Below are 12,854 nucleotides of genomic sequence, written 5' to 3' on the forward strand. Positions count from 1 at the left end.
TTTGTTTCAGTTTTAGTTAATAGAATATTCATTGTTATTTGCTCAGATTTCCCCATTTGAATAATTTGGAAAGCCACTGTGGATCCTGCATCAACCCTGCATTGGAAAACAAACAAAATAAAATAAAAAACAAAACGATCTTATTGTTTTGCTTTGCCACTTAATTTTCTTTTATTTTTCCAATTTTGTTAAAATCTATTGCACCCATCGATTTACAAAACCTTTCAAAGCACAGCAAAATATTAAAAGCTTATCACTTCTCGGTCATACAACTTTCAGCAATAATTATAAGAATTACAAAATTAATTAAAAAAAAAACTTATAAACCCAAGTAAGGCCAGATTATCTTTATTTATATATATTCTCACACATACATATTGATATATATAAATAAATATAGATAGATATATATTTAAAAAAACAATGGGAAGGGAAAAAGGGAAGCACACGGGACACTAACGATGCATCGGAAACAACAAATGAGAGTGAAGCAGACATTTATAAAAAAGATGAAAAGGAAAATATTTTGAACATGCACCTCGATTTTACGGCCCTCTACCACGGTGCCGTGTAATTTCTCCCTCGCCCTTTCGGCATCAGCACTATTTTCGAAAGTAACGAAACCAAATCCCTACATGCAGGTGGGAAGAGGGGGGAAAATAACATGCATATCATTATTTCAGACAATGACCACTTCTTTGCTTATGTTCTCTTTTGTGTTTCTCTCTCTTTCTCACTTTCTGTCTCTCTTTAATTTAATAGGCTCTCGTTCTTGCTTCGCTTCTGTAACATGCAAATTAGAAAAATTATAATCGTACCGAGATGTGCAATTAATAAAGCGACCCAATGTGAACAACTTTTTTTCTTTCTCTCTCTCTCGCTTTCATCAGTTAGAGCATATCCCCTGAAGAATGTCAAAGAATGAACACCAAAATACCTTATTTATTTATTTATTTATTTACTTTGTTTCTAGATTGTCACTACAGAGAAAAAAAAAGAAATCTAATGAAAAGGAAAAAAAGAAACATCTAAATCAATGGAGCGATGTTATCACATAGGAAAACAAATAAATTGTGAGAAAAGAAAGCATGCAGATTTTTGGTCAGCTGGTCATAAGTACAAACCAAAATGTGTGCAACAAATTTCAATGCCAAATGCAAATCTAATCTAGAAAGTTGGCTAATTGCTCATGCTATTGTGATTTTAAAAAATGTTTGTCATGCAGCACTAGGGTTGTTCATAATTTTGTTCAAGTCTACAACTTTGACTTTTTTTTTTCTCCTTAAAGAAAAAGGAAGAAAATAAGCACCGCCAACAAAACAAAGTTGAGGTTGAAATAAACTTTCCTAACTGTCACAAAAGATAAAGCAGAATTATGTGATATGAGTAAAGAAAGAACAGAATTCAGAAATGCAACCAATTGGAGCAATGTTCAACTATTCCATGTTGCCATTCTTAATGTTCCTTTCAGTTGCAAAACTGTTCACACATCTGACATTGGGTCGATTTACACATGGCCCGGGCATACATATTTGACATGCAGTAGAGTGTCAGAGCAAGCCACAGGCTCACACGCCTTGCACTATGCACAGAACGTTTCATGTGAATCGTGGCCTATGTGAGTATATTTATTATGTTGCTCTTTGCTGTGCATATCAAAGGGAAAAAAGTAGATAAGCCCTGGTTCACATTAAACACCCTCTGAAAAGTCAGGAGGGGGGTTAACACATGAGCCCAATTCTTGCTCCCGCACTCCACAGAATGCTGGACACACATGCTGGGGCTATGCGCCAACAAGCCCACTGTCGTTCCTGCAACTCTTGTCAATAGAATTTGCTTAAAGTGTTACACTTTGGATAGATTCTCTTCATGACTCTTCTCCCTCCCTCCCTCCCTGCCTCCCTCTTTGAAAACACTCACTTATGCAGTCTCCAATTGATGGGAGTCAAGCAGAAATAGGTTGTCCGAAGCAGTGCAGTGCATGACCACCGCTTCAGCTAGACGTTTGCACACTGCTCAGTAAGAGAGGCCTGCAAAGCGCCCTTGCCGCTGTACTTAAGGGCACCCTAGTTCTATTTGATAGTCATCATGGCTACTGCATATGTCATTATTATGAAGGCAAGGGGCTTGAATCAATCTAGCCATTGGTCTGCAGATGCTCCTTCTGAGGATGCTGCTGACTGCCTCCCTCTTCCACCATGACAGGACTTAGCCTGCTATGCAGCTGTGACACTGGCTGCCAAGTAGAGCCGTTTTGGAGGGCAGCTTCCCATCATAAAAAGGAACGGTGCAGAATAATTTATGTATATTTGGTGCAAGAAGGACCAAATACATGCAGTGCTCATGACTGGGTTCACTGAGTCCACTTTATGAACCAAAAATGGGATATTAAAAGTCAAAAACTCATCAGACCAAAATGCATGGTTTAGTGTACTACTTTAAGCAATTCATTGTTGTCTGACTTTGCTACCATTTTAATGATATAATAGATACAAACTTGCATTTTAAGCTTCCAAACATTTCACCTACAATTAACAGCAAAACTTAACATTTCAATGATATAAAAAGCTTTTTCTACAAAAAGACAAACAGTCCGCATAGTGATCAGAAATTCAGCCCAACCTTTTGAAAGAACCTCAAATGCTAGCATTTTCTTTTTCACTCTCTTCCCCTCACCCAAATAAAATCATTCCTCTCTTGTAGTCTTCTTTAAAAGAAGAGGGTCTTGGCTTCCTCTGCAGATTGGCATGATATGAACAGAAGGTTTCATTTCTGTCGTTTTGGTAGCTGCCTGGAGACCCTGTGTGACCCATGCAGACTGTACCAGAATTCTACAGTGTCCTTGGGACTGTGTGAATGCCACATCAGAACGGCAGCAGAATATCAACCATGCTCTGATGCATTGTTTTCCCTAATCAGTACAAGGTTCCTCTCCCATCGGGGAGGGGACAACATCAGGGGCAGGTGAGAAAGGCTTGTAGCCAAATGACCATGATCAGAAAGAGATCATCTAAGTATCCCTTCCTCTCTTTCAGTACTGATGGTTTACTCACATGTTGGGGAACATTGTATAATAATAATGAATAATAACATTTGATTTATATACCGCCCTTCAGGACAACTTAACACCCACTCAGACAGGTTTACAAAGTGTGTTGTTGTTATCTTCACGACAATCACCCTGAGAGGTGGGTGGGGATGAGAGAGCTCTGAAAGAGCTGTGACTGACCCAAGGTCACCCAGCTGGCTTCAAGTGGAGGAGTGGGGAATAAAACCCGGCTCTCCAGATTAGAGTCTTGCCGCTCTTAACCACTACACCAAACTGGCTCTCTAGAGTATGGTGGTAAGGTTTGGCCCCTTGAACCTTATGCCACCATACTTATCGCCTGTACTGAGAGCTCTTGCATGAAAGCCCGTGTGTGTGTATCATTTCACGTGGATTTGTCCTACTTTTCATTGCAGGTTGCCTGCATGGTGGCATAGGGACATGAGACCAAGGTCTCTATGAAATCTCTATGTCCCAGTGAGTGGGTAAACCTACCAGTTTAGACTACAGGTGACCCAGTTACTATCCCATAACTGACATTCTCCAGTCTCAGAACTGCATGTGGCAATCCATTCCACTAATGGCAGTGTTCTCCTCAGGAGCAAGGGGACCTCCAGGTGTAGGGAGCTCTTTCATAGGCAGGAAAGCCTGTGGCAACAACTGATAATTCCCTGTGCCAGAGAAAAGTGTCGCCATTGGTGGAATGGATACAAGGTCTCCAGGGCTTTTTTTATGGGAAAAGAGGTGGCGGAACTCAGTGGGTTGCCCTCGGCGAAAATGGTCACATGGCTGGTGGCCCCACCCCCTGATCTCCAGACAGAGGGGAGTTTAGATTGCCCTTTGCGCCACTCTGCGGCGCGGAGGGCGATCTCAACTCCCCTCTGTCTGGAGATCAGGGGGCGGGGCCACCAGCCATGTGACCATTTTCAAGAGGTGCCGGAACTCCATTCCACCGCGTTCCCACTGAAAAAAAGCCCTGATGGTCTCCAACCCATTGAGAAGTGTTCTTTGCTTCTCAGATAAAATATTTTCAAACAGCATAGACTAACTCTCTTACTTTGTTATAAAAATATGAGAACACCTTGAATTTAAAAGGGTTAGCATATTGACATTTTTAACTAGCTGGGAAAACATCTGCACTTTTGTAAATGGGAACAATCACATCTGATCAAGTTATTACACCAGAGGAGATCTGATTATATTACTTGCTTCCATTTAAAAGCAGAATATATACCTATTCTATGAATATCCCCCCCCCCTTCTTTCTGCAAGCTTGAACTAATTTTGCAAAAATGAGTGAGGCAATTATCAGGGAAGTAGAAAGTATCAGCAGACAACATTTGATTATATTTAAAAGCAGAAAGCAATATTCTCATTTAACCAGTGACAGTTTATCGTAGTTAAAATTATCCCCTTTTAAAGGATTCAAAATTAGGCCAATAAATTTCATGCTGTTTGGGAAATTGACAAAAAGGAGGGGAGAAAGCCCAATAGATGTTTCGATTAAAGTAGATACTTAAGAAGGGCTTGTTACAGGAGTGCAGTTGCTTTCTCTTTGACATATCAAATAGTTTAAATAAATTAAGCATTTCCACAGGTGTATTCAACTGCTTACCTTTGAGCCTCGCTCATTAAAAATAATTTCAACATCTAAGATTTTACCAAATTGCTGCAAAGAAACAAAGAAGTCACATGAGCATTTTTAAAAGCAATACATTAGAAACATGTAAAATGGTACCACATGAAGCGTTCCCAGTATGAGAGGAGAGATTAGCTGGATTCTGAAATGCAGCTAATTGAAATAACCACCAGAACTCTATGAGTGTGAGGGCGCGTGCACGGAACTCCCTTCTTGCTATGTCTGCTCCATTCATTTAAATATGGGGGATGCGCACACTGTTACAGCCGGTATGGTGGCCATTGCCAGACGGAGAGCTCTGTGAGTGTATGAGAACCCTTGCAGGCTGCTGTGGGATGATGGTGGATACGGCTGTCAGGGCAGGTAAATAGCGGCTTTGATGCAGGATAGAGGCACAGCCTTCATCCTGCCCCATTTTCTGGACTTTGCCAATCATTTACCTGTGCAATTAGCACAGCAGGAGTCTTGATAAGAAACAATTAATAGCTGTATAAACTGGCAGGAAGGCACCAGGGGGCTGAAAGCTATTTGCATGACTAAAGGGAAACTCTCAAGAAATACGGTTTTTAAGGTGGGGAGGAAGGGAGAGACTTGGAGTTTGTTATTTTGTTTTAGTTTTAACTGAAAAATTTTAAAAACTATTAACGTAATCCGTCTTGAACTACGCAGAAAGGCAGGGTATAAATGTTTTAATAAATAAATATAAATAAGTATCAGGAAGTTCTTCTGCACAAGTCTCACCAAAATGAATGGGACCTCAAGAGGATGTTGGTTCCCTTCCTATTTAATGTGCATTTGAACATCAGCAAGACATAACCCTAAGAATGTGTGAAACATACTGGGACAATTTGGTTTCCCTTGAACAGCTTTGGATGCTTCACCCCAAAAGGAACCTCCAAGTTCCCTTTCTGGTGCAGTTTGATGACACCCTAGAGACATATAGGCACCCACCCCTTGAAAAAGTAAATCCGCCCATTTTAGTGAAATTTTTTTGGAATGTCCTCAACACCACCTTTTGCTTTAGGAGCTTGCCTTTAATTTTTCTTTCAACAAAATTTTAGCCAGCCCAGTTTCTTAGCCATCATATTTTTGGGGTTATTTAATTCTATGCTATTTTTCTCCTGAGGGTGAACCCAAAGTGGCTTACAGAAATTTCCATACCTAATTAATCAATGGAACTTAAATGGTCATAAGCAAACAAACAACAGATCACTTTGGGGTGGCAATTTCTCCAGCACTTCCAGATGGATCCATAATTCCAAGTTAGAAAATCTGGAGAAATTCCTGCTCTTGTTCTTATACAGATAAGGGTACAAAGAAATCATTTCTGTCATTGATTTTGCCCATCACTCAGCATAAGTTGTAGCATGCTTCTCTCTTCCACCCAAATATGACACAGAGCTACATTGATTCTCTTAATCAAACTAAGGATATAGTTGCTAAAAACTGAGTAGTATTTAGTATGAATTAGCTGAACCACCACTTTTGTTCATGACACATTTTTACAGTGTAACATTTTCTAATACATCACTGACAATGTCATGTTTCCTTATTTCAGATGTCATTAACAAGGCCATGCAAAGCTGTTCATTATGCCTGCAAATACCAGAAAAACACAATGTACCAAAATGAAAGGCCAAACCAGGAACATAAAAGGAAAAGAAAATACCAGGAAACAAAGCGCTGCTGGAAATCTATCACATTCCTGCAAAGCTCCAGGCCATTGGCAATTTTGTCAGGGAAGATGGTGTCCGTACAGGTTGTTTCCCACTCTGTTTTGTCTTACCTGGTAACAGGCTGGGTGCCAATCTTGGAAGCCCTCATAATTCTCTGTCATATGTGCACCCATCATGTTCATTTTTCTTATTTGTGTCCCTCTGGTTCTTCCGGAGTCACAGCGCTTCCAGGATGTGTGTCCCCCTCCCTTCACTGGTGGAGAAAAGAGGAAGCCTGGAAGACTCCACTGCTAGAGTCTCTCTACACAAGCCGAATTACACGAGGATGCTCAAGTGAAGGGAGAGGCAATGTGAGCCGGGAAGCCGAGTTTTAAAAGGCAGATCGGAAAGCTTTGTCAATTCCCCTCTCAACAGAGCCACAAAGAAGATTGCTGCTCAGAGGGTTTGTTTATTTCCTCTCCACCTCCCAGAAAGGGAGGTGAAACTGACAGAGCCTTCGGGGAGGTGAAGAGGAAGTAAATGAACCCTCTGAGCAGCAATCTTCTTTTGCCACCTCTGTTGAGAGGTAAATTGACAAAACTTTCTGTCTGTCTTTTAAAACTCGGTTTCCCAGCTAACATTGCACCTCCCTCCACTTGAGCATCCTCGTGTAATGCGTCTTTCGAGAGACTCTTAGATTGCTGATTATCTTTGAAATCTAGCTCTTTGTTTGATGTTATGTAACTCTGTCCGTAAGGACCCATTGTTTCTCTCCTTTCCTCTTATTTTCTGCTAATGCAACCCAGCTTCTCTGGCCATTTGTCACACAGGTCTGCCTATATTCGTTTCTGCTCCAGGTGCTTGAGATTTTTCAGCTAGGGCAGCTGGCCTTGCCAAGAATGGGAGGTGAGTGCCTGCCGCTCCCAGGATACCAGTTCTGCTGACTCCGTTGAGCTATGCCAACCTGTGGGATTCTGCTGCTTCACTTTCTGTGCTTTACATGATGGGTTGGATCCAGACTAAGAGAAGAGGGAGAGCAATTTCCAACTATTCCCTCTTCCTGCTGCAGACACTTCAGTGACCTCATGCTGTTCCAGCGTTGTGGGGAGATCAGAGGGCAGCAAGGGGGCAGCGGGAGGCAAGGATGCTGACAGAAATATCTTGAGGAGTTAGCCATGTTAGTCAGTAGTTGCAAAATAGTAAAGAGTCCAGTAGCACCTTTAAGACTAACCAACTTTATTGTAGCATAAGCTTCCGAGAACCACAGTTCTCTTCATCAGATGCATCTGACAAAGAGAGCTGTGGTTCTTGAAACCTTACACTACAATAAAGTTGGTTAGTCTTAAAGGTGCTACTGGACTCTTTCTATTGTGTGAGTGGAAAATCTGGATCCAATCCTACCAGCCTCTTTGAAACTGAAAGCAATTGTAGGCAGACTTGAATTCTGGAATAAACTTCAATTTTCCCAGACTCCGAGTTGGGTATATGAAATTAACAGAGAGCCAACCCCATGGAGTTGAACACAGACTTCCTGCCCCATGAAGGAGGCTGGTGAGATGCACATGGATATGGTTTGAGAGCATCAAAGAAATATGAGACTGGGCCTGAGAACTGCAAGGATGACAGTCTGGGGAGGACCTCTCTTGCAAAATAAGGAAAGGGAAAAAAATATTTACCCCAAACATTTGTCTGAGATCTGGATCCCGGAACCTGAAGGGAATATTTGAAACATGAAGCCGTTTCGGCTGTGATTTGTTTTCTGTGTTTTCCGAGGATTGTGTCTGTTGCTGGCCGTCACTCTGTGATGCGTCATCTGTCTGCTAAAAAAATTCAAGGGGGGGGGGATTATAGTTAATCAAGCTTCCTGCATTGCTCTTCTATTGGAAGATTTCTCCCCCTGAAAACTTCAGTGTAGCCCAGATCACCAGTAAATAAACAGTTGATTAACAAAAGAATAATTAATCAGTTAAATTAGGCAAATTAAGAAAGTGATATAGTCCTGGTTACATTGACAATTTCTGGCCTTTAAATGCATAATCAGATGACTGGTTTTAATACATTAGTGAAGATCAAATTTCCAGAAGTGGACATCAGAAGTAGTTTAACACAAAGTACCAAAGCATGTCCGTACCACGATAGGTACAGGAAAAGCGCATGCTACTAGGACCTTGCTCAACCTCAAAACACAACCCATACATTACTTCCACTTACAATTCCTACTCAGATAGTAGACATACAGTGCAATCCTAAACAGAATCATACCCTTCTAACTCCACTAGTCAGCAGGCTTAGAAAAATGTAACTCTCCTTAGGATTGCAATGTTAGAGAGCCTTGCTGCCTTGAACACATGAAAACAATTCATTTCATTATGTCATCTGAAGATTAAAATGAATAATCTTTTGTAAAACAGAACGGTAACAACATTCTGGGCTGTTTCTTAAAAAAAAAAGTTCCACAACAATATGGAAATCGTAATTAATCATACTGTAGAATATGTATATATATTCACATTTATAGGTAAAAAAAATTCTGAATGCTCATAAACTTAATTAACTGGTGCAAACAACAGGGGCTGAAGGAAGATGGACTGAGGAGGAAAAGTGAAAAAAGAGAGAGAAAACATCCTTTTAAAAGTGGGCAGGGTTTATTTTTCTTTCTGCAGGGCACTTCCAAAGCTTGCTGAAAAACTTGGTTGCTATTACAAGTAGACAAAAAACTACAGTTATACGCAAATCAACATTCAAATAAAGTGATCCCTTCCAGAAACAGCACTGAATTTTGTTGCCCAAAGTGACATGCAGTGACAGACAGCTCCAAGATGCTCGTAACTGTTCCAGCATCCTCAAATACAGTAGTTCAGGTTTCACGCTGAATAATGAAAGAGGTGCTTAAGAAGCTTCTATCCGAGGTAGGATACAACTACAGTTGAAATAAAAACAAACTGTTCTGCGGGGGGCAAAGGAGGGTGTTGTTTGGGGTACAAGCTGGGTGGTGGTGCAGTACTATTCTCCCCCTAGCCCACTTCTGTGGTATCAGCATCCAGTATGTGACCCCTGGAAATAGTACCAAGATTCAGCACACCCTTGCTTGCAGGGGCAGCTGGCTGGAATAAAGGTTGGAACATGGGGCATTTCCCCACGGGGTCTTTAGTCGGTCAGTTCTGGCCCCACACAGCTTCGATTTATCTCCTGATTTCTACACACATTTTTTTGTCCTTAGTTTCACTTTGGGTTTTTTTGTTTTGTTTTCTTAAAACCACTTTTACCCTGATATTTTTTTAAAAGCTGACGTTGAAATGCCTTTGTTCTTTGCGCAGAATGTTTCGTTTGTCCTGCCACCCTCCCACCCTCCTCTAACCCACTTTCTGGTGATTGGTTGTTCATTCTAGTCAAACCACTCCTCCCTCCCGTTGCCTTCCTTCCCCCTCTTGGTTTCGCTTTCTTTTTAATCGTCAGTTTCATAATCTCATAAGGACCTAATGTTGTAATAATTGATGCAGCAGAGTTTCTGAATTCCCAGCTTTCGTTTTTAAAAAAGAAGCCTTTGGCCTCTTCAGCTGCAGAAATAAGCCTTTTTCGTTATATTTCCTCAAGGGAAGGGGCCAGGGACTTTTTTTAAAAATGAAAGCTGGAGATTCAGAGAATCTGCTGAATCTGTTATTACAATATTAGGTTGTTATGACAATGTTGCAATAAGAGATGCAGCAGATTCTCCGAATCCCTAGCTTTCATTTTTTTTAAAAAAAAGTCCCTAGCTCCTTACTTTGCAGAGCTATAAGGGAAAGGGTGTATTTCCACAACAGAAAAAGCTAGAGACTTACTTTTTAAAAAAATGAAAGCTGGGGATTCGGAGAACCTGCTGCATCTACTATTGCAGTGTTGGATCATTTATAATGTTATGAAATTGATGATTTTTTAAAAAAAAATTGCAGAAGTCCTGTGGAGGAGCTTAAGCATGTGCTAAAAACAAAGATGGGGAGGGATGCTGTGATGCTACCAATGATGCCGCTGATGATGCAGCACCCTACCTTGAAAATCCTGATTATTTAGGTCCAGAGAAGAGAGCTGCGGTTCTCGAAAGCTTATCTTAAAGGTGCTACTGGACTCTTTACTGATTATTTAGGGCACCCCAAAAAGAAATAAACCAATTCTACAAGTGTTAAAATGAAGAAAGAAGGGCAGACGTGTGGAAACACCATACTAATCGATTTCAGTGCTTATGGACTGACTGCTAAGAACATCAGGAATAAATGGATCATGTGAAAAAGTCTGTTTCGGCAAATGCTAACGTGTGTCTAGCAAAACACGCCTCATGTCATGATGACACAACAAAGTGTGTTTTCCACTCCCACTTCGAGCCATATCAAGGCGCAGCAAAATAACAGAATGGAACATGCAGCATCCAATCAATCTTGCTTGCAACTGAGGGCCTGCAGCTCCTATTCTCAGAAAAAAGACCAATCCTTTCCCGTGGTGGTGAATACAAAGCCCTGCCCTATTCCTGGGTATTAGTGCTGCCTCTCTAACAAGAATACAGTTCCTTACGGGCCACATCCATCGGTCCTAACCTAGCAATGCGTCTGAAGTAAAGAATTACAAGGTTTGGTTAACAAACTCTGGCAGTTGGCATCATTCACCTGCATTGTGAAATGAGCATTGAGGCCTCAAGAGGCCATCTGCACAAAGAGATGAGTGTCTTTAGGAAGACGTGGAAGCAGAAGAATCACAGAAGAGTTGGAGGGGGCCACACAGACCTTCTAGTCCAACCCCCTGCCCAATGCAGGATCAGCCTAAAGCATCTCTGACAAAGATTCATCCAGCCTTTTCTTGAAAACTGCCAGTGAGGGGGAGCTCACCACCTCCCTAGGCAGCTGATTCCACTTTTGAACTACTCTGACTGTGAAAAAGTTTTTCCTAATATCCAACCGGCACCTTTGTGCATGTAATTTAAGCCCATTGCTTCGGGTCCTACCCTCTGCTGCCAACTGGAACAGCTCCCTGCCCTCCTCCAAATGACAGCCTTTCAAATACTTAAAGAGAGCAATCATGTCCCCCCTCAATCTCCTCTTCTCCAAACTAAACATTCCCAAGGCCCTCAGCCTTTCCTCGTAGGGCTCAGTCTCCAGACCCCTGATCATTCTCGTTGCTCTTTTCTGTACCCTCTCAATTTTGTCCACATCCTTTTTGAAGTGAGGCCTCCAGAACTGCACACAATACTCCAGGTATGGCAGTATAGAGAGGGGCTATGACCTCCTGCAATTTTGATGCAATGGCCCTTTTGATACCACCCAAGACTGAGTTTGCCACCTTTTTTGCCATCGCATCACACTGACTACTCCTATTTAGTTTACAGTCCATTCTTACCCCAAGATCTCTTTCGCATACACTACTACCCAGAAGTGTATTCCCCATCCTCTATTTGTGCTTCACATTTTTGTGGCCCAGATATAATACTGTGCACTTATCTATGTTGAATTGCATCCTGTTCACAACCACCCACTTCTCCAGAGTATTCAGGTCTTGTTGAATTTTAATTCTATCTTCTTGGGTGTTTGCCACTCCTCCCAATTTGGTATCATCAGCAAATGTAATGAATAGCCCATTTACCCCTGCATCCAGATCATTGATAAAAATATTGAAAAGTACCAGGCCCCAAACTGAGCCCTGTGGCACCCCACTGGACACCTCCCTCCAATCTGAAGAAACATCATTGACCACCACTCTTTGAGTGCGGTCCTCCAACCAGTTCCCTGTCTACTGAACTGTCCTATAGTCCAGTCCGCAGTCTTCCAGTTTACCCATTAGAATGTCACAGGGAACCTTATCAAAAGCTTTCCTGAAATCCAGGTAAATCAAGTCGACAGAGTTCCCTCAATCCAGTAAGCTTGTCACTCAATCAAAGAAGGAAACCAGGTTGGTCTGAGAAGATCTGTAGGGGACGAAACCATGTTGACTTCCCCAGATCACTAAGTGGTCCTTCAGATGCTTACAGATTGATCCCTTTAAAATTTGCTCTAATATCTTCCCAGCAACAGAAGTCTGACTGGCCTGTAGTTTCCTGGGTCATCCTTCTTCCCTTTCTTAAAGATTGGGATAACATTTGCTCTTCTCCAATCTTGTGGCACATCCCCAGTTCTCCAGGAGACCTTGAAGGTGATGGACAGAGGCTCTGCAAGTTCTCTAGAAAGTTATTTGAGCACTCTTGGGTGCACACCATCCGCCCCAGGGGATTTGAATTCATCCAGTGCAGCCAGGTGCCCCTTGACAACCTCTCTGCCAATGTCAACTAGCCCCCCAGGTGTCCTGTCACATTTTCTACTCTCTCTAGATGTGCCTGAGTTCTTCAGGGAGAAAACAGAGGCAAAAAAGTCATTAAGCCTGTCTGCTTTTTCTCTGTCCTGCATCAGAGTTTCTCCATCTACTCCCAACAGTGGTCCAATTGCCTCTTTTACCTTGCATTTGCTTCTCACATATCTGTAGAAGTTTTTCTTATTGTAGCAAGCCCTCCTGGCCA

General features: G+C 41.8%; 1 protein-coding gene across 4 annotated transcripts in view; it reads right to left on the reverse strand.

The window, feature by feature from the left end:
- The window catches only part of RBFOX1 (RNA binding fox-1 homolog 1), a 489,827-nt gene that overhangs the window by 146,478 nt on the left and 330,495 nt on the right, over nucleotides 1-12,854 (reverse strand). For 3 of the 4 annotated variants that reach the window (XM_054992894.1, XM_054992893.1, XM_054992896.1), the window contains exons 3-5: nucleotides 8,017-8,160; nucleotides 4,662-4,715; nucleotides 539-631 (exon numbers count right to left, since the gene is read on the reverse strand). In XM_054992894.1, coding sequence (XP_054848869.1) covers nucleotides 539-631; nucleotides 4,662-4,715; nucleotides 8,017-8,160 — 291 coding nt within the window. The remainder of the gene's footprint in view (nucleotides 1-538; nucleotides 632-4,661; nucleotides 4,716-8,016; nucleotides 8,161-12,854) is intronic. The other variant, XM_054992895.1, reaches the window with a different exon arrangement.

Source organism: Eublepharis macularius, chromosome 12, assembly GCF_028583425.1.
Source record: "Eublepharis macularius isolate TG4126 chromosome 12, MPM_Emac_v1.0, whole genome shotgun sequence".
Taxonomy (NCBI): Eukaryota; Metazoa; Chordata; class Lepidosauria; order Squamata; family Eublepharidae; genus Eublepharis; species Eublepharis macularius.